Raw genomic sequence first — 24,514 nt, 5'->3', positions numbered from 1 at the left:
AAGGAAGCAAATTCAAGGCAGAGCCACAATTAGTGGGCATGACATGGATAAAGTTCTAGCCAAGGAAAGTGAGAAGGTGCAGTCTCACAAGTGGGACAAAACCCAGAGAGATCAAGTCATGGAAACCCACAGAGGAAAAGAAGATGATCAGCAGCCTCACAGGCTGCAGTGGTCAGAAAAGGCCATTTGGGGACTGGTAAAGTGGGGAGAAGTTTCAGTGGAACAGTGAGTTTGACTCAGTTTTGCCAAAAGTGTAAGTTTAGTAGAGATTGAGAGGAGAGGAAGAAGCAGCACACATGCAGACAGGTTTTTGGAGGAGTTTCACTATGATGGAGAAGAGAGAGAGAGACGACCACAGGCCTTTATTTAGAGTTTACTAGGTGCTAGCCACTATGTTAAGGCCTGGAGATAAGGCAAAAAGCAGTTCCTGCCTTCAAGGAGTTTACATTCTATTGTGGTATATATACACACAAATACATACATACACACATATTATATGATACACAAATAACTAGATACATACAAGAGATATTGAGAAGATGGAAAGTAATCTCAATGGGAAAAATCTCTAGTTACTGGGGTAGGGGTATAGGAGGGAGAGAAACTGAGGAAGATCTCGTTTAGAAGATGCAATAAATAGCGAGAATGGTGGAACCTAGTAAGGGACTTTGGTTTTGGTTTTAAGAATGAGAGAAACTGAAAGTTTGTAGGCAGCCAGGAAGGCGCCAGTAGACAGGAAGAGATCGGAGATTAGGAAGAAGGGGCTGATGGCAGAAGTACTCTGTAAGTGAAGATGAGAGGGGAGAGCATCAAGAGTTCATATAATGATATTAGCCTTGGCAAGGAGAAAGATTATAATAATATAATGATAATAAATAATATACCAATAACAGCGATTATTCAGTCATGGCCAGCTTTTGTGACCCAAGATGAGGTTTTCTTGGCAAAGATATTAGATTAGTTGGATATTTCCTTTTCCCCTTGATTAAGTGACTTGTCCATGGTTATATATATCTAGTGAGTGTCTAAGGCAAATTTGAATTCAGATCTTCCTGACTCCAGTCCAGTGCTCTGGAGAAGGACCATTCTTCAAAAGAGACGGAAGTAAATGAGGGGATTGGGGAAGTGGGGGAATGATACCAGGAGAATGTGAAATGAAAAGAATAGCACAAGAGGGAGCTCCTTGGTGAATGATCTCAATTTTTTCATTTTTATATGAGGAAAGGCCCTCAGAGGAAGGATAGGGTGAGGTAGAGTGGGAAGCTTAAAAATAAAAAAGAAGGTCTGAAATAGCTCCAATGGTGAATAGGATAGAAAACTGATGGGGGAGGAATGAAAGGATGGTGTCTATCTGGAGTCAGGACCTAACTAAGAGCAAATAACAATGATTTCATGACTTCTTCCACCTTGGAGCAGCCTTATCCCTAGTTTCTATAAACAGTCTTAATGTGACATGAACTTGAGCTTCTGGAGCCTTTGGGGTTCTTTCCTCTGAACATTCTCCAACCTATCCATGACTTTCAAACTAGCACTAAGTGGAAGGATCACAGAGTTTGGGGAACAGAGTTAGAGACTCCAAATGAGATGGCTTTGAAGGCAAGGGGATTTGGAAACAAATTCAGATATGTGCAGAAGGAGCTCCCTCATCCTGTGTCAGAAAGATACTGAGCTCAGAACCCAAAGCCTCAGAAAGGGTAGATGCCGAGAGATGCTTATCTTTCACATGTGGTTTCTAGAGCCAGGCTTTAGTAACTTCTAAAAACGACACCCACAAACCCCCTACATCCCTACACACACACACACACACACACACACACACACACACACACACTCGCTCTTGCCCACAGGGGGTGTTCCAAGAACCTGAGGAGGAAGGAGACCAAGATAAAATTAGTTTGCAAGGGATAGTGAAAGGAACCCTGAATGTGGAACCAGGAACTGTGGAAGCAGTTTCTAGTTCTGAATCCCATTAGCTGCGTGACACTGGACATTAATTTGCTTCTCTTAAGCCTATTTTCCTCATGGTCCTGAAATCTGAGCTACTGGGGAAGCTGAGGCTGGTGGATCTCCTAAACCCAGGAGTTCTGAGCAGTGATGATCACTAATGGGATAATCAGTGTAATTAACCCCTGAACCTTCAACCTGGATGACGTGAGGAAACCCAACTTTTTTAATTAAAGCTTTTTATTTACAAAACATATGCATGGGTAATTTTTCAACATTGACTCTTGCAAAATCTTGTGTTCCAAATTTTCCCCTCCTTCCCCCTACCCCCTCCCCTAGATGGCAGGTAGTCCAATACATGTTAAATATGTTAAAATATACGTTAAATCCAATATATCTACACATATTTATACAATTATCTTGCTACACAAGAAAAATCGGATCAAGAAGGAAAAAAAAACTGAGAAAGAAAACAAAATGCAAACAAACAACAACAGAAAGAATAAGAATGCTATGTTGTGAGACTCGTCTTTTTAAAAAAAATTAGGGATTATTGATCTTTACAATGCTGACATCATAAAGTGCTTTGTAAATTGTACTTGGTTATGAAAATAGACATGGGGTATTTTATTATTTGAGGAGGGAAAGAGGCCCTGGTCTTACCCCTGGGGTTCCATTTTATCCCTATCTATTCATTTCTCAATCCTTTGCTCTGTTTCTTCTCAAGATAGAAGGATTAGGTCTGGGTGGAAGGTCCTGGGGGAGTTATATCTGTGTGTGATAATAGCCGTTGGTGGAATTCAACCTTTGTTAGGTAGACTCATCCCTTTAGGGACCTATTCTCTTCCCTCCTCCTTCTCTTTCCTCTATTTGAGTATCAAGGAAATCTTTTCCTAATCCAATCTACAGACCCTTGACTTGGAAGGGGTGGGAAAAGCCATGGCCCTAGAAGCTATGACTGGCCAGAGAGACTCTGACACTCCCTGACCTCCGCATCCTGGTCTGAGCTGACTTACCTTGATCCTAAGATCTAGTCCTGAGCTGTGTTGGGGTCAGGAAGAGCTTCCTAAACAAAGCAGTTGAAGGCTGGGATAGGGAAGAGGAGAATCACAGAATCATGAAATCTCAGCACTCAATCCAACACACATCTCAACAAAATCCCCTTGATAACAAGTGCCTGACAAATGGCCATTCAGTCTTTCCTTGAAAATCTCCAGTGATGGGAGTTCACTACTTTCCAGGGAAACCAATTTTACTCTTAAATGGCCTTGATTTTTAAAAAGTTTTTCCTGATGTCAAGCCTTTATCTGCTTCTCAGTAACTTCCATCCATTGTTCCTGTTTCTGTATTCTGATGCCAAATAAAACAAGGATAATCCCTCTTTTACCTGACAACCTTCAAATATTTGAAAAAAACAATAATACTGCCCTCTCCCACTCCAACCACCCGTTCAATACTTCCAGATTGAACATCCTCATTTTCTTTACCATGTCCCCATATGGTATTATTTCACGCCCTTCTCCAAACCCTCTCTAACATCCATATCCTTCCTAAAATGTGGTTCCCAAGACTGAACACAAATCTGATCAGAATAAAGTAGCTCCCTTGTCCTGGACAACATGTCTCTCTCTGTGGAGTTTTATGTATTAGAGTTTGTGGGCTTCCATAATACACTGTTGGTTCAAATTGAACTTACAGTCCATTGTAATCCCTAGATCTATTTCAAGTAAGCCACTATGTGGACACAATACCTTATCTCATTCTTTTATGGATTTATTTTTTTTAAATCCAAGTGTAAAATTTCCTCTTTTTCCCAATTAAATTTTATCTTAGAATCTAACATTTAGATCTTGATCCTTTCAACCATGTTTGATAAGAATACCATCCATATCTTTATCCAAACCATTAATAAAAATATTAATTTCAGGATCAAAAAGAGAAATCCTTTCTAGGACAATCACAAAAGACTCATGATGGAAAATGCTATTCATATCCAGAGAAAGAAATATGGAGTCTGAAGGCAGATCAAAGCATACTATTTTCATTTTTTGTTGCTTTTTTCTTTTTTTTCTCATGTGTATTCTCTTTTGTTCTGATTCTTTCACAAAACAATTAACGTGGAGATATGTTTAACGTGATTGTATTTGTCTAACCCATATCAGATTGCTTGCTGTCTTGGAGAGAAAAATAATTTTTTATAAAAGTGAATGTTTTGATAACTATTATTATATGTAAGTAGAAAAAGTAAAATACCATTAAGTGAGAAGGAAAGGGAAAAAAAGAGGGCTCTCTTAGTCACTCCACTGGAGACCCCCTTTTAAGTTGATATTGAACTCTTGATGACTTCTTGACTCCAGCCAGTTAGCCAGTTCTGAAACCACCTAACCATGTAGCCCACGTCACCTAACTGACCACAAGAGCGGCATGAAAAGCTTTTACAAGTTCTGCTAAAATCTAGATTAACTTATATAGACAGAATGACTGTCACTTACCAGTCAAATGACCTCATTGAAAAAAGGAAATTAGTTGCTGAAGTCATGCTAGCTCTTTTTCATCAGCATTTCCTTTTTCTAGAGGTTCACTAACCTCCTCTTTAATCTGCTCTGTGATTTTGCCAAAAATGGAAACCAGGTTCCCGGGCCCTTCAATTTCTGATACCCCTGTTCAGTATAGATGAGATATTGCAGGTGAGAAGTGAGCCTGGAAATGGAAGGCGTCCTGGAAAGCCATGGGGCCTGGGTCTCGTTGCCCTAGATGACAGCTGTGTGACCCTAAGCAATGGACTTCCACTTTGTGCCTCAGTTTCCTCATCTGTAAAAGCCAGGTTTTAATGAGAAAAATTCTAAGGACTCTCCAAACTCTATCACCCACAGAATCTAATAGAAAATCCAGTCTGGTTTTCAGAGCCCTTCATAACCTGGCTCCTTCTCACCATTTTCTTCATATACTTAAAATATAATCTCTCATACAGTGACACGAGCCTCCTGGCTGATAAAACAAACAGTCCATCTTCCGATTCTGTCCGTTTTTTGCTTGTTTTCCCCCCACCCACTCACACCCTCTGGATCTCTCTCTCTCTGCCTCCTGCCTTCCCTGGTTCCCTACTACTCCCAGCTACTTAGTCCCTCCTTCTTCAGGAAACCTCTCTCCCATGGTCCTTTCCCCTGAGGGCCTTCCTTTGGGTTACCCCCATTTAGTCTCCAGACATCTTGGGTGCCAGTTGTTTACACGTTGCCCATAAGCTGTGAGCCCCAAGGCAGGGAGTGGGTTTTATCTTTCTTCCTTTGCACAAATGACTTTTGGTTAACTGACTGCCAGGGAGGTGAGGAAGATGAAGATGGGAGGTCCAAGAAGCAGCAGCTGCTGCCTTAGGACTGGAGGAGGCAGCTCTGACCTTCTGAGAAGGGAGAATAAGGGGGTGCTGCTGTGTTCAGGCCGCCCCTGGCGAGCTGTGTCCCTGCCATAGAGAAATGTGGCCAGCTATTGAGTGGCTCTGTTGCTTCACAAATGGGGGTCAGGGGGACTGTGAGAAGGAGGGCGGAGCTCTCCGAGACTTTGGCCAGGGGCCCGAGAGCGGGGAAACTGAGAAACTTGGTTCCAGGAGTTGATTCCCCCTGGATAATTTATTAGAGGAGATAAGAGGAAGACAACTGCCAGCTGAGAGTTGACCCAGCCAGAGACCCAATTACCGTGATGGGGAAAGGGCAGGGGCAGGTTTCAGGACTGAGGGCCAAACTCTCACTGTAGCACTGAACTGGACTAATCACATTCACTCAGGAACCTTCTAGGGCTCCCAGTCGGAACTTCAGTGACCTACCACCCCATGGTCTGGCCCCTGTAACCTCCTTTGCCCTGCCAAGTCTTCAGATCCATTAATATTCACTGACCTCTTTCCTCCTCCCTGCATCTCTGCTCCACGCCTGGAGTCACTGATCTCCCCCATCAGTCTGGGGGCTTCCCAAACGAGGCTCAAAGGAGGGGCTCTGCCTTCTGCAGCCCCTCAGCCCCAGCCCCCACACCAGGAGACCCGGAAACAGCTCAGTGGACAGAGAAGGGGACAGACCCAGGCTCAGGGAACTGATGGAAGTGTGGGAACTTCATCCCAAGGAGGCTGGAGCCCCAGATCTATGGAGGGGTCAGGACCACGGCCAAGTCCCCGCTCCCTTCTCAGGACTGGGTGGGCTGGGAGTCAGGAAGACTTGAAATCCTAATCCTGCCACAGACACTAGCTGGGCAAGTCGCCTAACTTCTGCCTCAGTTTCCCATGGGGATTAATAACAGCACCTCCCTCACAGGGTTATTGTAAGGATCAAATGAGCTAATACTTGTAGAATGCTTAATCTAATGCCCAGCCCAGGTTAGGTGCTTAATGAGTGCTTATTTCCTCTTTTAGGATCAGAAGTTGTTTTATTATTATTTTTAATAGAAGCATATAAGGTTTGGAAGAAGATCCTGGGATTCTAGTTCCTAGACTATTTGCCAAATACTTGCCCCACAGTCCCTTCAACCTTCCTGAGAGGTTCAGACAAGGCAACATATCCCCTGACCTACCAGGTGACTTTTTTGGACTTGTTTTAATTGTTAAATTGTTTAAAAAAAAAATAGCTGGACCTAAATAGCCTCTTTTCCTTTTCCGATCATCTCTCCTTCCTCTCAACTACATACCACATGCCATACAACAAATAAGACTTATAAAGCTGTCACAAAAATGATAGTTTAAAATGTTGTAATGTTGTCTGTCTGACAAAATGTAGATAATTGCATAAGGAAAATGGAGACCCTACAGATGACAGTGGCCCAAACAATCAAACTGAGTTGGGCAATTTTTTTGAATTAAATTCCTTTTCTATTTTCTTGATTTTCATAACAGAGTTGGCACAAATAAGTTATATGAAGCATGACTTTATAAGAGGTATAGATAAGTCTCTTTTGCACGCTGAATGAGTTACTTAATTGAAAAGAATATTTGATGGGTTTGTGCTTGAACAACTAAAAATCCAAATATATTTATTCCAAATGATTAAAAATCCAAATTATTAAGCACAATTATTAATTAGTTAATAATTACAAAACCAAAAAGGATGCAGTTAAGTAAAAGCTTTTTTTTTTTTTTTTTGTCCTATGGTACCCAGAATTCAGAACTAAAATAAGAAATGAAAGGATAGCACACTTGAGATACAGATGCAATTTTGGTAGGATGTGATGTCTAGAACTCTGGTTCATTATGTGGACCTAACTTATTTCAGGTTGCAGTTATACCTCTGGAGGCATTTATCAAGGAGCCAAATTTTTCGTGTGTATATTTTAGTTCTCACCCGACAAGAATCATAACGTAGAAATAACTTTGGTCCATATAGTTCTCCTTTCCCTTCTCAATCCTTTGTTCTCATTGTCTTAAAGATTCTGCAAGTTCCAGGCAGGGTTCCTGAAACTGCTTTGAATAGACATGACTTCTTTTCCCCCCTTTTCTTTTTTTTTCATCCTTTATCAATAGTAGTCTAGGTAAGAATTTGACGCTGAAAAGTCAAACCTTATTAAAGCTTATAATTTAGTAGGGGAAAAAACCCTATTAGTTGATCTCTAAGACAGGATCTTCTCACCTATAATTTTCTCTTCTTCAGACTCTGGCCTTTGACATATAAAAAGCCTTCTTAAACTTTACTCCCTCCCTTGTTCCCTACAACATAATCTCTCCATTCCTTGTGTTCTCTGCATAGAATCCTCCATCTGTCCCTTGGGCTTTCCCAGTTTTCTCTGGCTTGCTTAAAGACTCTGCACAAATTCCATTATCTCCAGGAAGCTTTTTACAACTTCTTATCTTACCCTACTCCCAGCGCCTTCCCTCTGATAGGGATCTCTCACTCTCTCTCTCTATATATATATCACCATAACTCTGTCTCTGTCTCTGTCTCTGTCTCTGTCTCTCTCTGTCTCTGTCTCTGTCTCTATCTCTCTCTGTCTCTGTCTCTGTCTCTCTCTGTCTCTCTCTCTGTCTCTCTCTGTCTCTCTCTGTCTCTCTCTGTCTCTCTCTCTCTCTCTCTCTCTCTCTCTCTCTCTCTCTCTTTATATATATATATATCTTTCTATCTCTATCTCTATATATCTTGTACGGACATTATTTGCACACTCTCCCCCGTTAGAATGTGAGCTCCCTGAGAACGAGGAACCGATTTTTGCCCCTCTTTGCACTCCTAGCACAGCACATGGCCCACAGTTAGAGCTTCATAAACCCATAGTGACTGACCGCCTTCCTCTGGTTTAACGCTCTCCCCAGCTCTGACGCTCCTTGTTGCAGAGTTCCTTTCTGGCTGGAACCAAGGTTCTCCTGTCCCATTATAACAGATATTTCTGTCTTATCCCCAGGGTCCCTTCAAAGTGGAAGCCAGTGCTGCCGGCAGAAGCCCCCCATCTTTCCTAGTGGTTTAGCCAGGGAATGGGTTTGTGATCCCTGCTTCTGCCATGTGCCTTCCGGGGGAGGTGGCGCCATGCTTGGTGCCCACCCCACACAACGCCAGTGCCCCTGCCCCTCTGGGCCCCTGTTTCCGCCCAGTGAACATCAGCCGGGAGGAGCGGCAGCTCATTGCTTCTCCCTGGTTTGCTTCCATCTTTGGCCTCGTGGGCCTGGCCTCCAACTTGCTGGCCCTGGCGGTGCTGGCCAGTGCCCGCCGGGTGAGCAGCTACCGTGCCCGCTCCTCCTTCCTCACCTTTCTCTGTGGCTTGGTGCTCACCGACTTCTTGGGGCTGTTTGTGACCGGTTCCGTGGCCGTCTCCCAACACGTCACGCTCTTTGACTGGACCGGCACCGACCCTGGCTGCCACCTGTGCAGGTTCATGGGAGTAGCCATGGTTTTCTTCGGCCTGAGCCCGCTCCTCCTGGGCACCGCCATGGCAGTTGAGCGCTTTGTGGGCATCAACCAGCCCTTTTCCCGCCCAGCAGCTGCATCCCAGCGCCGGGCCTGGACCACCGTGGGACTCGTGTGGGCGGCCGCCTTCAGCCTGGGGCTCCTGCCTGTGGTGGGCCTGGGGCGGTACACTGTCCAATACCCTGGATCCTGGTGCTTCTTGACGCTGGGATCCCAAATGGGCGACGTGACCTTCGGCCTGCTCTTTGCACTGCTGGGGGCCTTCTCTGTGGGTCTCTCCTTCGTCTTCAACACCATCAGTGTGATCACCCTGTGCCGCGTCTACCACGACCAAGAGGCCGCGTGCCAGCGGCCACGGGACAGCGAGGTGGAGATGATGGCCCAGCTTCTGGGCATCATGGTGGTGGCTACTGTCTGCTGGATGCCCCTGTTGGTGAGTGTCCCCGGCCCAGCCCACCGGCCCCTTGTAGCAAATGACCAAAGTGGGGGGTTAGGCCTGGTCCCAACCACCCAAAGGCCCTTAAAAAAGGCCTCTGGTGCAGATGTCCACTCTGTCCTCCGACAAAGGCCTAGAGGGAAGGTCACAGAATGAGAGACTTATGGGGAGCCCTGATCCTGCCCTCTGGAGCTCTTTCCAATGCACTAACCCAGTTTAGTTGCCAGGAAATTTCCTTGTCAGCTTGCAGGAAATTGAAAACCTAATAGGTGGAGGATCTCACTCAGCTCGTCCCCCAATTCCTCAACCGAGTTTTCTGTAAATTGAACAAACTGCCCCTGGGTGAGCTGGATGGTTTGGCTGGTTTGGGGCTGGGGGGCTAAACACATTACTGTCTTGTGGGTTTCTCAAATCCAGGCCGGCATCAGTGCTATGGGTCATAAATAATTCATCAGCCTCTTCCATCTCAGAACTGTGTTTAAAAGGGAGTAGAAGTGCAGGGGGAGAGGTCCCTCCCACTCTCTTGGCCTTAGTTTCCCTAATTGTTAAGATGAGACGAATCCACTGGATGAACCCTGTTCAATTCAATAAACATTGACTGGGCGCCCGCTGTGCAGGAAGCTCAGAGCTGGGAAGACCAGCAAAAGCATCCTACTTATCTGCCACCGAGGGACAGTCCAGGAGCAAGTTACAGATACAGAGAAAAGGGAGTGTGGTAGAGCCCAAGAGAGCCAAGCTTAGCACTAGTGGAAATTCGAGCAGGGGGAGATCGCTGGCACTTGGCAGCCAGGGAGCGGAAGGGGTGCCCAGGAGGGGGCAGGGAGGTGTCAGGGATGGCTTCAGGATGGTGTCTCGAAACCTGGTCCAATGGAGATGGTATAAGGGGGAGGAGGGGTACCAGGGGAGCAGGGAAGTATTTTCAGCCATTTGGGGTTCAGGAAAAAGGTAAATTAGAAATATTATGTGAGTATAGAACCTATATCAAATTACTTACCATCTTAGAGAAGGGGCAGAAAATTTGGAACTCAAAAAAATTTTTTAATGAATGTTAAAAATTGTCTTTACATGTAATTGAGAAAAATAAATGTGGGTGAAAAAATAATTAAACATTTAAAAAATTAGATGAGGTCTTTGGTTGTAAGAGTAGGAGTCGCTAATGGGGAAAAGTGAAGGTTAGGGTTAGAAGAAAGAGAAGGGAATAAAGGAAGAGAAGGAGAGTAAGGGGGGGGGGGCAAGGGCAGAGCCTGTAAGACCAGGGTCCTAAGTTTAAACTGTCTTCTTTAGGCAAAAGAGAACCAGTGAAACTTTTTGGAAAGAGTGATCTCATTATAGAAATGTAAAGGAAGATTACTGAACACTAGTATAGATTGAAGAGGAGGTGAGAAAACCAGGGAGGAAGATCTGACAATTTTAAGTGAGTTGAGATGAGGGAGCCCAAAGGAGGAACCATATGTAAGAGATATCACTGAGATAGAAAAGATGGGACATAACAACTGATTAGAGCAATAGAAGGAGGGAAGGACTAGAAAAAAATCAAAGGTAATATCAAAAATTATACCAATAGGTAGCTAATAAGCTTTGGGAAAAAAGGAGATTTTTGAATGATCATCTTTGGTGATTATAAATACAGATTTGATTTTGTCAAAACTTGTACTGAAATTAAATTGTAATGTGGTCTCTACAATGAGATAAGTTCTCATAGTAGGATATTATGATAACTCAGAGCTTAAGGCAATATAGAATGCCAAAAGTAAGAAAAAAGTGATTTTTAAAATATAAAATCATTTGAAAATGTATTTGACTGAATTGGTATCCAGTTACTAGTAATAAATTCTGTTTAAGGACAGGCAGCTGGGTGGTACAGTGGATAGTGCAGGAATGAGGAGGACCCGAGTTCAAATCCAGCCTTAGGCATTTACTAGCTGTGTGATTCTGGACAAGTCCCTTAACCCTGATTGCCTCCAAAAATTAGTTAAGTCAAGTTTGATTGAAAGGCTGGTGTTACCTTTGATAGAAAGAATTTATGGAGAGAGAATTTGAGGTGCTAGCAGGATGTCCAGGCAGAGATATCCAAAAGAAGTTAAAAATATGGAAATGGAGCTTTGGGGAGGGGATGGAGTCATGCCCTCAGAAGATATGGATTCCCAGAGAAGACTGAAGAGATAAGAGGGTCTGTAACTAGGAAGGGGTAGCCGGGGCTTTGCTCCAGTTGCAAGTCTGGCTGTTCACAGGCTTGACATTGACTCAGATCTGGCTGAGCAGACATCTTCCCCCACTGATAATAATGGTCTTTTATACACAAGTGCTCCCACAAAAGGGGAAAAAAATCACAAACCCACATGATCTAGCCTTGACTGTGAGGAAAAAGGACATCCACTCATCTTGTGTTCTTCCCAGCCCTCAAAAAAATCCACTTGAAGACGTTTTTCATCCCCTTTAATCAGTTGGGGATGCCCCAGGCACAAGAACCACCAGATGTTGTTTTGGGGAATAAGAGGGGAGGATAAAGAATCAGTAAAGGACAGATGATCAATCTGGGATCAATCAGAGAACCATGAGAGGAGAGCATGATGGAAGCCAATGGACCATCCATTGCTGACCAGAGGTCAAGGAGAATGGGACAGAAAAAAAAAAAAAAGGAAGCAAAGGGAAAAGCAAAGGGGATGTAACACAGATTGTGAGGGGCAGCGGGGTGGGAGGCAGGGCCAAAGCAGAGGTGGAGTATAAGACCCTCTTTGTCAGAGCTGAAGGAGCTTCCCCCTTGGATGTGCCAGATGGGCCAGCTCTGACCTTCCTTGTCCTCAGGGTCATCCAAGCGTTGATGTTTTGGGTTTTTGGGTTTTTTAGCTAAACTCACGTCTGTACAGACAGACACAAGGCCTGGGGAGAGGATTGGCCTTGGGCCTGGGCCCTTTATTCCCTCAGGAGCACACGAACACCAGCTTCTCCTCCCTGTCTGTTTTTGTCAACAAGATCCGGAGGGAGGTTGTCCCAGGAGGCCGGGGGGAAATGCATTTCCTAGCTATGAGCTATAGTTGAGAAACACGATGCTTCCCCCGGGGTTCAGCTGGTGCCTGGGGTCCAGACTCCCTGCCTGCTGTGCCAGTGCCTGGCACTGAGAGCTCCAGGGGCATCCAAGGAAGAGAATGAGTTGGGCGTCATGTCGCCATCCCAAAGAACCCCTTCCAGCCCCTCTCCCCAAACCAGCCCTTGATTGAGCTCTCATACTATATAACTTCCCCATGTCTCTCAAAACCATACACATCCATGTTCCATGCACATGTGCGTGGGTCAGGTGAGAATATTCTGGGGGGTTGGTGGGGACGTTTCCCCCAGTACCCCTTCTTGGAGCCATCACAGGGCTCTGACATGCCCTATACATATTTTGGTTTTGGTTTTCTCTTTTTTTAATAATAGCTTTTTATTTTCAAAATACATAGAAAGATAGTTTTCAACATTCACCCTTGCAAAACCTTAAGTTCCAAATTTTTCTCCCCCCATTCTCCCACCTCCCCTAGACAGCAAGTAATCCAGTATGGGTTAAACATGTGCAGTTCTTCTATACATATTTCCACATTTATCATGTGGCACAAGAAAAATCAGATGAAAAAAAAAGCAAGCAAACAACAAAAAAGATGCAAATACTATGCCGTGATCCACACTCAGTCCCCTCAGTGCTCTCTCTGGATGGCTCTCTCCATCACAAGAGTATTGGAATTGACCTGAATGCCCTGGCTGTTGAAAAGATCCAAGCCCATCACAACTTGATCACATAATTTTGTTGTTGCCGTGTGCAATGATCTCCTGCTCCTGCTTATTTTTTCTCCCCCTGAGGCTGAGGTTAAGTGACTTGCCCAGGGTCACACAGCTAGGAAGTGTTAAGTGTCTGAGACCAGATATGAACTCGGGTCCTCCTGAATTCAGGGCTGGTGCTCCATCCACTGCGCCCCCTCGCTGCCCCAGGGTCCTGCTTATTACACTCAGCACCAGCTCATGTCTCTCCAGACTTCTCTGAAATCAGCCTGCTCATTATTTCTTATAGAACAATAATGTTTCATTACCATAATTTATTCATGCCCCATACACATATGCATGCATGTTCATGAGGGAACACAGCCAGGTGGGCTACAGAAACACGGGAGGGACCCATGATACTCCCATCCTCTGAGACCATGAAAACTGAGGCCCAAAGGAGAGGACTTGTAGCGGCAGTCGGGCAGGATTGGAACCCGGTGCTCGTGGGTCTGCCCCGAGCAGCACAAGACTGGTTCCTGGGGTGCGCAAGGCTTGCCTAGGGCCCCCAGCCAGGCAATGGGAGAAGCGGGCCTGCGGACCGGGTCTCTTGTTCCGGTCCCAAGGGCCCGGTACTCCCTGGATCTTAAGGCGGGCGTTGGGGGGAGAGTTAACGCTTTCTTTTTCTGAGAAGGAAACGTCTCCCCGGCTCCCTGAATCCCTCGGGAAGAGACCGCTCGGGATGCGCCCCTGGCTCCCCGCCCCGGGCTGGACTCCGGCTGGGCGCGCGCCCACTCGGGCAGCCCGCGGCACCCATTCCTCCCTCCGTTGCAGGTTTTCATCGCCCAGACGGTCCTTCAGAGCCCCCCGGTGATGCTCCCCAGCGGCCAGCTGCCGCGGCCCACGGAACGCCTGCTCCTCATCTACCTGCGCGTGGCCACGTGGAACCAGATCCTGGACCCCTGGGTCTACATCCTGTTCCGCAGGGCCGTGCTCAAGCGCATCTACCCTCGCCTGACGGTCCGGCGCTCCATCCCCAATCTGGACCCCGCCATTTCCCGCACTCTGCAGCCCAAGAGCGCCCGGGGGCCGCCGCTACCGTAGCTGGACGGGACGCCCCGCGGTGGCGGAACCGTCCGAGGGCCACCAGGGAGGGGCCGGCGCCGAGACCGGCCGGATTCAGACTTCGCAAAGTGAAGGGACGAGGCAATGTGGACATGTGACCGGGGGGGCGGGGCGGGGGTCCGGGGTCCGGGGAAGAGTCCCGGCCCCCGGTGACCTGTGCTCGACCGCACGCCCGCCCCTCCTGATGATTAAACTCCCTCTCAAGTCTCTGTCAGGTCTCATCAAGGCCAGGGTGTGACCGGGCAGTAAGCGCCTTAGCTCTGTAACTAGCACGCCCGGATGGAAGGAAAAGAAGGGCGGGCTCTGGAGACCCTGATGGACCCCGAGTGGGCCAGACCCAAGGTGTGGGGGGGTCCAGGTCCCAGTCCCCTGCAAAGGGACTTGGATTAACCAGAGAAGCCGGGGCTGGATCCCTGTGCTCAGGAATGCCCCCAGTGAGTTGCAGGCAGGGCACAACGGAACCCAAACTGGAGTTCTTTCCCTTTTTCCCCTAGAAAGCACCCACCCATACCCACCCTCCCCCCCTCTCCCCCCCCCCCCCCCCCCCCCCCGCCGGCCTTCTTCCGGTAGCCAGTAAGGACACAGCCAGACATAGGAATTGCTTTTAATCTCCACATGCCTCGAGGCACAGGCAGAAGGGACTGGCTGAGCACTGGGGGACCCAGAGCTCCCCTCCCCAGTTCTGGATCTCTTATGGATCTCTGAGCCAAAGACTCAGCAGAGGCCAGGGCTAGAGGAAAGTGAACCCCCTGTTTCCATCTGTTCCCCCCGGCTCCACTTGATTCCAATGTCTCCTCCTGGGCCCCGGCCCCAGCTCCCTGGGACCCAGGCACTCTGGGTAAGAGGGACAGAACCACTTTGGGTAGGGGTCTGCGGTAATCCTCCCTGACTAGGAAGGGACCCTTGAGGAGTAGGAGTGGCTCCCCGGATCCCAGAGCGAGGTTTGGGGGGCCCGGAAGGAGGATAGAGGGGAGGAGCCCGGGTTAGGGGAATGGGGACTAGCGGATTGTGTGGGGAACTGGGCCGAGGTCTGGGGCCCACGCTGGAGGGGCTTTGTCTAGCTTGCAGCTGAGGGCTGGGGTCTTGAGCCAACTTCAAAGGGCTGATGACTTGAGCTGGCTTTTGGGGTCCAGAGCTCTGAGCCAGTTTGGGAGCTGACATCTGGGGTTCAGTGGTCACAGCTAACTTCTGGGGAACAGAATCCCCTGTTTGCTTTGGGGGATCAGAGGGCTGTGCTGATTTCTGGGAGTCTGGGGTATCAATTAGCTTCTGAGGGCCAGGGCACTGAACCTGTTGTGTGGGGTCAGAAAGCGGGGCCAGCTTTTGTGGGCTAGAGAATTGAGCCTGCTTTAGGGGGCCAGAGGGCTGAGCTTGTTTGGGGGGATTAGAGAACTGAGCCAGTCTCTGGTCCTGTTTCTGGTCAGAAGACTGGGCTAACTTCTGAAGGCTAGAGCAATGAGCATATTTTAAGGTGTCAGAGAGCTGGGTTGGCTTTGGGGAGCCAGAGAATTGAGCCTGTTTTGGGGGGCCAGAGAGCTGAGCTGCCCCAGTTTGCTTGGAGGGATCAGAAAGCTGAACCGTTTTCTGGAGGGTGGAATGCTGGTCCTGTTTTGGATCAGAAAACTGGACTGAGTTCTGAGGGCCAGAACACTGAGCATGTTTTGGAGGGTCAGAGAGCTGAACCAACTTCTGGGAACCAAAGAATTGAACCTGTATTGGGGGGTCAGAAGTCTGAACTAATTTCTGGGGAGCAGAGGTCGGGATCTGTTTTGGAAGATCAGAAGACAGGGCTGGCTTCTGAAAGCTAGGATATTGAGCATGTTTTGGGGGATCAGAGAGCAGGACTGGCTTCTGAAGGTCTGAGAAGTGAACTTGTTTTGAGGAGCCAGAGGACTGAGTAGGCTTCTGGGGGCCAGAGAATTGAACCTGTTTTAGGGGGCCAGAGGGCTGAGCCAATTTTTGGGAAGCAGATTGTGAGACCTGATTTGGAAGGTCAGAAGACTGGGCTGACTTCTGTGAGCCAGGGCCCTGAGAATGTTTTGGGGGGTCAGAGAGCAGGGAAGGCTTCTGGGAGCCAGAGAATTGAACCTGTATTGGGGGGTCCAAAGACTGAGCCAACTTCTGGGGAGCAGAGTGCTGGGATTGTTTTAAAGACTCAGAAACCTGAGCTGGTTTCTGGGGCCCAGATAATTGAGCCTGTTTTGAGGAATCAGTAGTCTGAGCCAACTTTGAAGGGGCAGAGTGTTGGGTCTGTTTGAGAGTATCAGAGGGCTGAGCCAATTTCTGGGGGCCAGAGAATTGAACCTGTACTGGGGAATCAGAGGGCTGAGCCAATTTCTGCGGGCCAGAGAATTGAACCTGTTTGGGGGGATCAGAATGTGGAGCAGGTTTCACCAGACCAGAAAATTGAACCTGTTTTGAAATATCAGAGGGCTGGGCCACTTTTGGGGGGCCAGAAAACTGATCCTGCTTTAGGGGGTCAGAAAGATGAGTCAATTTCTGGGGAGCAGAATTCTGAGCCTGTTTTGGAGGGTCGGAAGACTGGGCTGACTTCTGGGCGTCAGAGAACTGAATTTGTTTTGGGGGATCAGAAGATTGAGCTGGTTTCAGCAAGCCAGAGAACTGAACTTGTTTTGGGGAATCATAAGCCTGGTTTAACTTCTGGGGGCCAGATAATTGAGTTTGTTTTGAGGAATTAGTAGATTGGGCCAACTTTGGTGGGGTAGAAGGCTGGGTCTGTTTGTGGGGTTCATCTGACTGTGCTAATTTATAGGGATCTAGGGTATTTTCCAGCTTCTGGGGCTGAGAGCATTGAGCCTGTTTTGGGGAGTCAGAAGTCTGAGCTGGCTTCTGGAAGCTAGAGAACTGAACCTGTTTGGGGGAATTAGAACACTGAGCCTTTTGGGAAGGTTCAGAAGATTGGACCACACTCTGAGGAGCCTGTTTGGGGGGATCAGAAGCTCGACTCTGTTTTGAGGCCCCTGCAGGCAGGGCTGGCTCCTGAGGGCCAGAGGATGGGGACTGTTTGGGGGTGTCAGAAGGTTGGGCTGGTCTCTGAGGACCAGAACCCTGAGCCTGTTTGGGGGGCTCAGTAGGCTGCACCACCCTCTGGGGACAGGTTCCCCGGGCTGACTTTGGGGAGTGAGAGCCTTGAGCAGGCTTCTGGGAGCCAGGACACTGAGCTTGTTTGGGGGGTGCAGAGGACTGGGGTGGCTTTTGGGAGCCAGGGATCTGGGCCTGGGAAGCAGAGGGCTGACCTGGCTTTCGGTGGCCAGAGCATTGAGCTTGTCTGGGGGGCTCAGAAGGCTGGCCTGGCTTCTGGTGGCCACCCGAAGGCTGGGCTGGCTTGTGGGGAGCAGCTTTCAGAGCCTGGGTTGGTGCCTGGGGCTGGGGGGCTGAGCTGGGTGTCTTGGGCCGGGGCCTCCCGGGCGGGGGCCGGACTGAGAATTCTGGGCCTCCCTGGGCAGCTGGGCCCTGGGCCAGAGACCTGCCTAGCCGCAGGCTTCCTTGGCCTCTCCTATCGCTGCCCACACTTCCACCACAAATTCGTCGGGGAAGGCAAACTCGCCCAAGACGGAGTCCAAGCCTCGCGCAAACTCCTGAGCGCTCTGAGTTTCTTTGGACGTCTCCACCAGAGTTGAGGCTGAGGTAAAGGAGAGTAAGGTGAGCCTGGAGCCGCCGGTCCCAGCTCCCATCCTCCTGGCCCATTCTGCGTCCTGCTTCCCCAGCTCTAGTCCTTCATGTCCATCCGCCACCCTCCTACCCTGAATCCACCTTTCCCTGGCCTTCCTTCATCCCTAGCATCCAATTCCTCTCCCCCAATATCTCCCCCTTCCCCTCCCTATCCCTTGCACTTCCCTTCCTGTTTTCTACTGGTCCCTCAGATCCAGTGGTCTCTCCCCCCCCATCAAGTATCTCCCCCTTTCCCCTCCCTATCCTCCCCATTTACTCCCTTCCTGTTTTCTACTAGTCCCCCAGATCTAGTGCTCTCTTCCCCCCATCCCATATCTCTCCATCCCCCTCCCTAACCTTCCCACTTTCCTTCCTATTTTGTACTGATCCAGTGGTCTCTCCCCACCCCCATCCCATATCTCCCATAGCCCCTGCCCCTCCCCAGGGTCCCCACAGGCTTACCCTGGCCCCTTACCCAGGTCTGGATCCCGGATGCCCATGTAACTCTCCAGCAGGTCATCCACCCTTCGGGCAGCCTCCTCCTCAAACTCACTGGGCTGGGGCAGGAGGGAGGGGGGGGTCAAAGATCTGGCCCCTGGCTCAGCAAGGTGGGGAGCACCATATCCTTGGATCTGAGTGCCTGACATTCCTCCCCACTCAGCCTGCACCGCATTGTGGGTCCCTTGGGACTCCCAGGAACCTGGGCTCCTTGTTCTCCCCCTCCTCACCCCACTCACCACCTCCTCCACTGTGGCAGAACCCCGGGCCCGAAGGCGAAGAGTCTCCCTGCCGCTGGTCACCTTCCCCTCCCCAGGGCACTTGCTGCTTCGGGTCCTCTGGCCAATCATATCTAGAAGAAATGTGGAAAAAGAGTCAGGGGAGCAAAATTCTCAAAGTAGAGTTTGTGCTGGGGCCCCGAGGACAAGTCTAGAACCTCATGTGTGCAAGCACAGAGTGGCTCCGGATCCTATCCCTCCCAGGCAGCTCTCCTCAGGGCAGCAGACAGCCTTGCCCCCAAATATCTCTAGGATCCGTACTGGTTCCGGGGCGAGCTCAGGGACAAACTATAGTGGGGTAAGAAAAGTGCTCAGGACTTCATCTGGCCCTTGTAGTAACAGCCAACTACCAAGGAGGACGGATCAGGGTCTACCCCACAGGGAAGAGCCCCCCCAGGAAGAATCGAATGGTTTTGTCCTTCATCCCCAAACCCCTCCCTCTGCTGCCCCCAGAGCAAGGCTGCCTCTTTGCCTGGCTCTCCCTCTCCCTGGCTGCTCACCGAAGGCCCTTTTGGGCTGCACCAGCCTCAGGGTGAAGGGCTGGGCCTTGGGCAGCTCCCGGAGCATCTTGGCCACCTCATAGTGCCGGCAGCCTACGATGGTCTGGTCATTGATGGCCTCTATGCTGTCGCCCACACAGACCGCCTCAATCCGATTGATGATGCTTCCTTCCTTGATCCTCTGTGAGGAAAAGAGGGGTGAGAGCCTCAGTATGAGGTCCCCCTTCCACTCACCTCCGGCCCCGGCCCTGTCGTCTGACCACCAGGAGCCATCCTAGAACCCAGTTCTGTTCTAGGAATCAGTATCCCACACCCTGACCACATGGTGTGGGCGATGAAGGAGTTTCAGGGAGTGAGGCAGGTCTCAGAACAGCAGAACTGAAAGGGCCCCTGGAATAGAACATAAAATGTTGGAGTAGAAAGAAGCCTTAGCTCAGAAAATCTCAGCAGTGGAACATGTCTTTCCCCACCCTCTCCTAACCCCTCGTTCAGTGATTTCTAAACACTCATACTAGCTAAGCACATTTCCCCAGAGACTTAGGAGCTTGAAGCACTCAGAGAAGAAGCTCATCTCCCTTGAAAATAACATTTTTCACCTCCTAGCTGTGTGACACTGGGCAAGTCGCTTACCCCCAATTGCCTCAGCAAAAAAGAAAAGAAAAGAACATTTTTCAGACCATAGGTATCTCCATAGAAAAGAGCACTCATTAGTGTTCATCCCTCTGAGCACAAGAGACCCCTAAGCATTTTTGGTAGTCAGGTATATCTCTTTAGGGATAAGGGCTCCAGCAGATCTCTAAAGATTCATAGAGACTAAGGATGAAGGATTTTTACATTTGCATGTCTTTCCCTCTAAGAAGGATCTCAAAGTCATTTTGCTTAGTTCCCAAGCAAATCTTCCCCCTGGCCACAGGCTAAGGACCAGATTTCCTTCTGATTTTGCCTCTTTCCCAGATTTCACTGAATGGGGCCCAGGTCCCAAGTTCACCCTCCTCTCCCTATGATACCCATTCCAAAACTCCTCCTTCTAAAACTCTTCTACTATTCTAATTCTCTTCCTTCTAAAAGGTCTCAAAGCTCTGGAGGAAAGGGAAGCCATCCTCTTGCTTTGGAGCCTGAAGCTCATCCATTCCTAATAGAATGCAAAAACCTTGAGGACAGAAACTGTCAGTTTTGTCTTTGAGTCTCTAGTACTTAGTACCTGGAACATAGTAGATGCTCAATAAGTACTTATTTATTGGTTGACGCTGGAGATAAATAATTCGCGCTGGAGATAAATACAGAACCAAGGACTATGATGAGAGTAAATGACAATAATAATCATTTTAAAAAGAACTGGGTTCTGGATAGATTTCGCAGAGCCCATAAACCAGGATAAGAGGGAAATACTTGTTTATTTTTAACCTCTAATTGAAATTTAGCATTTGTTTCAATTATTTAAAAATATTACTCGGAGAACGGGGCCGTCAAGTGGTTTTCTGGGGGGGGGTATGTTTGCATGATACACTCTTAAGTTTAATTTGCGTCATTAATATTTTTTATCATTTTAAAAAATGTGGGTAATCCAACAAAACAAGAAATTAAGCACTGATTTGTAACATTTGTGAATTTCTGAGGTGTAAGTATTCATATTGAAAATTTAACAATTAGCTGATTAGGGTTGGCTCCGATATACTCCTGGTACAGGCTTCATTAAATTGCCAAAATGATCCAGAAAAAAAAAAATTGGTTAGGGACCCTTGATTAGAGGAAATATCCAGAAAGAGTCCCAGACCTGTTGTAACACTTAGCAAATGGATCCAGGCTTTTTTTTTGGGGGGGGGGGGGAGTAAAAAGCAGTTTTAGAGACCAATGAGATAATTTCACACTTGTTCTAGGAATCAGTATCTCACACCCTGACCACATGGTATAGGGGGGTGAAACTGAAGGGGGGGAAGGAGGTTTCAGGGAATGGGACAGGTGTCATACTCAGAATATCAGGGTTCTTGGAATAAAACATAAAATATTGGAGAAGAAAGAAGCCTTTGCTCAGAAAACCAAAAGGGCTCTTAGGAACTGTCCAGGCTGAGCTCTCCATAGAGAAGCCCATTTACCGATGGACCTCCCAGAAAGGGAAAGGTATTTGCCCAAGCTCACCCACCACCCACTTTTCCTGCTCAGCCCATTCTTCCAAGCCCAATACCTTGATAAAGGCATAGCCTGCCCCGTTGTCTGTGATGGTGAGTCCCAGGGCGTCCTCAGTCTTTGTGACCTCTACTTCCTTGGTCTCACCTCGCACATGGGCAAAGATAAAGTCCTCCAGCCCAATCTGGCCCCCCAGCAGCTTCTGCATGTCCACTTTGTGGCTGTTGAGAGTGCAAAACAGAATCTGCCTCCCCACAAGGGGGAGGAAGCCCCATGGTTACTGGGAGAGCTCGGGCCTCCCCTCCCCAGCCAGTCCCACCCCAGAGCGACCAAAAGCTTGGAACTGAGTCTTGTCAGGAGGCCACAGGGGCCCCACATTCTCTGGGCCTCCCCTTCTCTCAGAACAGAGTCCATGGCACACAGAACCAAGAAAGAACCTTCCAAATCCTTAGACCATTCAGTCTCTCGAGGCCCTTCCCTGTTCCTTGAAGCTCTTTGAGCTCTGACATCCCAGATTCTAAGACCCCCCTGCCCTGACATTCTATCTGCCCGGGACTCCTCCACTTCTGACATCCTACGCCGTCAAGTCCTTTCTGGACGCTCTGGATTCTCATGTCCCTCCGGGCTCTGACGGTCCACGTCCTGAATTCTTTCCAGTTGACATCCTCCATTTTGCTCTCCAAAGCCTCTCCAGCTCTAGTGTTCTAGGATTTCAGGAGTCCAAGCGATCCACTCATTGGGAGATGGAGCAGACATTTTCATTTCCATTTAACGAACGGAAAAAATAGTGCCCAGATAAAGGACAAGTTTCCAGCAGTCACACAGCAAGCCAGCTGACGGACTCTCCTTATACCACCTGATCTTTATACCAGCGGATTCTGGGCCACAAAGCCCTGGGTCCCCAAGAAATTTAAAGAACAATATTAAGGAATTAACATTCCTTCCCGCGATGGCCTTTGCTGCCCCTTACAGTGTTCAATACTTGAGAAGCCCCTCTCCACATCGAGGCTCTCCCCATCATATTCTGACTATGCAGGATTACCAGGATGAAAACCCAATAATAGCTACATGGATGGGGCCTGGAGAAAGGAGCCCCGAATTCAAATCTGGCCTCAGAAACTTAGCTGTGTTGCAGGCAAGCGTGTAAACTGTTTCCTCTGTTGTAAAATGAAAAGAATCCTGGCCCCTGCCTCCCAGGGCTGTTGTGCGGGCCAGGTGAGATAACATTTGTAAAAGGGTGAAAAATTAACACAATTCCCGCCTCCTGCCGGTGACACATTAATAAATATTGCCTCTTTCTGTCACTTAAGGAGTTTTCTTTGCTTCACATTTCCCCTGCCTTCCTTCTGAATCAGCACCATCTATTTGCACTGGGTCACGGGATGGCGGATTTAGGGAGCTGCTCGTTTTACAGGTGAGAGGTCAATGATAACAGGAAAAAGAAGGCAGCCTCTGGACAGGGCTCTGCAACCCGCTCCTGTCCTGGCGGGTTTGGAGGCGGAGGCAGGGGAAGGGGGCAGCAGGTGCCCGGCTTAGCGTTATGGAGGAAGGCACAACGTGGGGCCAAGGGAGAACCGCGGGGCTGTGCGCACAGTAGGTGCTTCAGGAGTCTGCGGAATTGCTCTGAATCCAGGCTTTGACCTTACGGAGCCAGGCAGACCGGGCCCGAAGAGTTGTGGTTTTGTTTTGATGATGGTCAAGGATCTGGGAAAGTTTATAGCAAATAAAGTCCTGAGGCTAAATACTAAGTCTCCACATTGGCTGGGGGGAGGGTGGAAAGTACAGAGAGTTTCTGCATGGCCCAGACACTGGTCTTCCGGCCTCTCCTCCCCTTCCTCACCGCCCAGAGTTCGGAGTGCGTCCCGCTGACTGGGTCCAGGATCCATCTGCCGCCGGCGGCTCTTTCGTTTCTAGATCTCTCCTGAGATCACCGGCAGCCCGGATCTGGTGACAGGCTGTCCTCCTCCCCTGCCTCAGAGCTGACATTGTGGCTCCCCCTCCCCAGGGAGGTGCCCTGGCTCCCTGGCGATGTCAGCCCCTGGAAGCCGGGCACCCACCGAGCTGCCGTTAGTTGCCCTCCGGTAAGAACAAGACTCGCCTCAGGGGTAGAGCCCCGGACCCGCAGGGCGCCCTGCACTAAAATCTAGCCTCAGTCCGTTCGCAGCTCGGCAGAATGGGAATGAGAGGGACCCGGAGTCATGGCTACCTGAATTTAAATCCAGCCTCAGGCACTCACGAACTGTGTGACCCTGAGCAAGTCACTTAGTGCTGTTTGCCTCAGTTTCCTTCTCTGTAAAATAAGCCGGAGGAGGAAAAGGCAAACCCTGCAGAATCCCTGCCCAGAAAGCCCCGGCAGACACCTCGGACCCCAGGGCTGTGTGCATCCGCCGGGATGCAGCCCAGCCTTATTGTTAGTGACCAGCTGTCACCGCGCTCTCTTTCCCTTCCTGACCTCTCTCAGCAGAGCAATCACTCTGGGACGTGAGGTACCCTAGCTTCAAGGATTCAGAAGTGGAAGGGACCCAGCAGATTAATTAAGGGTCCCACCGCACAGGTTAAGAGACAGAAATCAACCGACCCACAAACATTCATTAGTCACTCACAAGGTGGGAGGCCCTGTCAGAATATAAATACAATGAATGAAATTCTCTCCACATAAAGAGCTCCCAAGTCTAACTCGTTTTTTTTTTTTACCGTCCCATTTAACAGATGAGAAAACTGAGGGTGGGAGAGAAATGACTTGCTCCCGGTTAGTAGGGGTCAGGGTTAGGAGTTTCCAAAGGCCCGTCTGCTTTCCCCTGCGCACACCCCCGAACGAGGTCCCGGCGCTCCCACACCGCGGACTCGCCGCCCGGGAAGGGATCCCGGGGCCGGCTCGCGGATCGGCTCACCTCGGTGGGGGAGATGCCGAAGGCTTCGGCGATCTTGGCGTACAGCTCCCGGACGTTGGTGAAGCCTTCGATCTTGCCCGTGGGGCTGCCATGAGCCAGCTGGGTGTGGAACACCAGTCGGGGCCGGATCCGAGGGGCGCCGGGGGCCGGGGCCGCCTGCTCGGCCGGTGAGGGAGGGGGCGGCCGGGGGGCGGAGGGCTGGGCCCCCTGTGCCTCCCGGGCCCCTCCGCTCTCCATGGGCTTGCCCAGCCACGCAGGGGGCCCCAAGCGTCCGACGGCGCCGGCCGGATCCGGCCTGCTTCCTTCCCCCCCTTCCCCCAGCCGCCCCCGCCTCCTGCCGCTGACAGCCGAGCTCTGGCCTGTAACACAAGCCCAGGGGACAGCGGCGGACACAGGGAACTTGATCCTGGTCCCAGGTAACCGACACCTAGGGAGGGAGGAGTCAGCGAAG

General features: G+C 49.4%; 2 protein-coding genes across 5 annotated transcripts in view; one reads left to right on the top strand and one right to left on the bottom strand.

The window, feature by feature from the left end:
• Positions 1-14,632, top strand: part of TBXA2R (thromboxane A2 receptor) — a 34,852-nt gene extending 20,220 nt beyond the window's left edge. For 2 of the 3 annotated variants that reach the window (XM_074307549.1, XM_074307541.1), the window contains exons 2-3: positions 8,308-9,240; positions 13,810-14,632. In XM_074307549.1, the coding sequence (XP_074163650.1) occupies positions 8,404-9,240; positions 13,810-14,079 (1,107 nt within the window). In that variant the 5' untranslated portion in view covers positions 8,308-8,403 and the 3' untranslated portion in view covers positions 14,080-14,632. Of the gene's footprint in view, positions 1-6,392; positions 6,499-8,307; positions 9,241-13,809 lie in introns of those variants that run through there. The other variant, XM_074307559.1, reaches the window with a different exon arrangement.
• Positions 14,633-14,690: 58 nt separating this feature from the next.
• Positions 14,691-24,512, bottom strand: GIPC3 (GIPC PDZ domain containing family member 3). 2 transcript variants are annotated; one of them, XM_074307517.1, is made up of 6 exons: positions 24,064-24,512; positions 21,231-21,416; positions 19,049-19,229; positions 18,510-18,622; positions 18,235-18,329; positions 14,691-17,743 (listed from the first exon to the last, which is right to left on the bottom strand). In XM_074307517.1, exons 1-6 carry the CDS (start codon positions 24,298-24,300, stop codon positions 14,815-14,817), a joined length of 3,741 nt encoding a protein of 1,246 aa, XP_074163618.1. In that variant the 5' UTR covers positions 24,301-24,512; the 3' UTR covers positions 14,691-14,814. The 2 variants fall into 2 exon arrangements, with proteins under 2 accessions (XP_074163618.1, XP_074163628.1); XM_074307527.1 differs by having other exon boundaries at positions 16,724-17,743; positions 18,248-18,329; positions 24,064-24,386.
• Positions 24,513-24,514: the final 2 nt, after the last annotated feature.

The sequence above is a fragment of the Sminthopsis crassicaudata genome, chromosome 1 (assembly GCF_048593235.1).
Source record: "Sminthopsis crassicaudata isolate SCR6 chromosome 1, ASM4859323v1, whole genome shotgun sequence".
Taxonomy (NCBI): domain Eukaryota; kingdom Metazoa; phylum Chordata; class Mammalia; order Dasyuromorphia; family Dasyuridae; genus Sminthopsis; species Sminthopsis crassicaudata.
The sequence above is the reverse complement of the archived record's forward strand: the minus strand, read 5'-3'. Positions and strand labels throughout refer to the sequence as shown.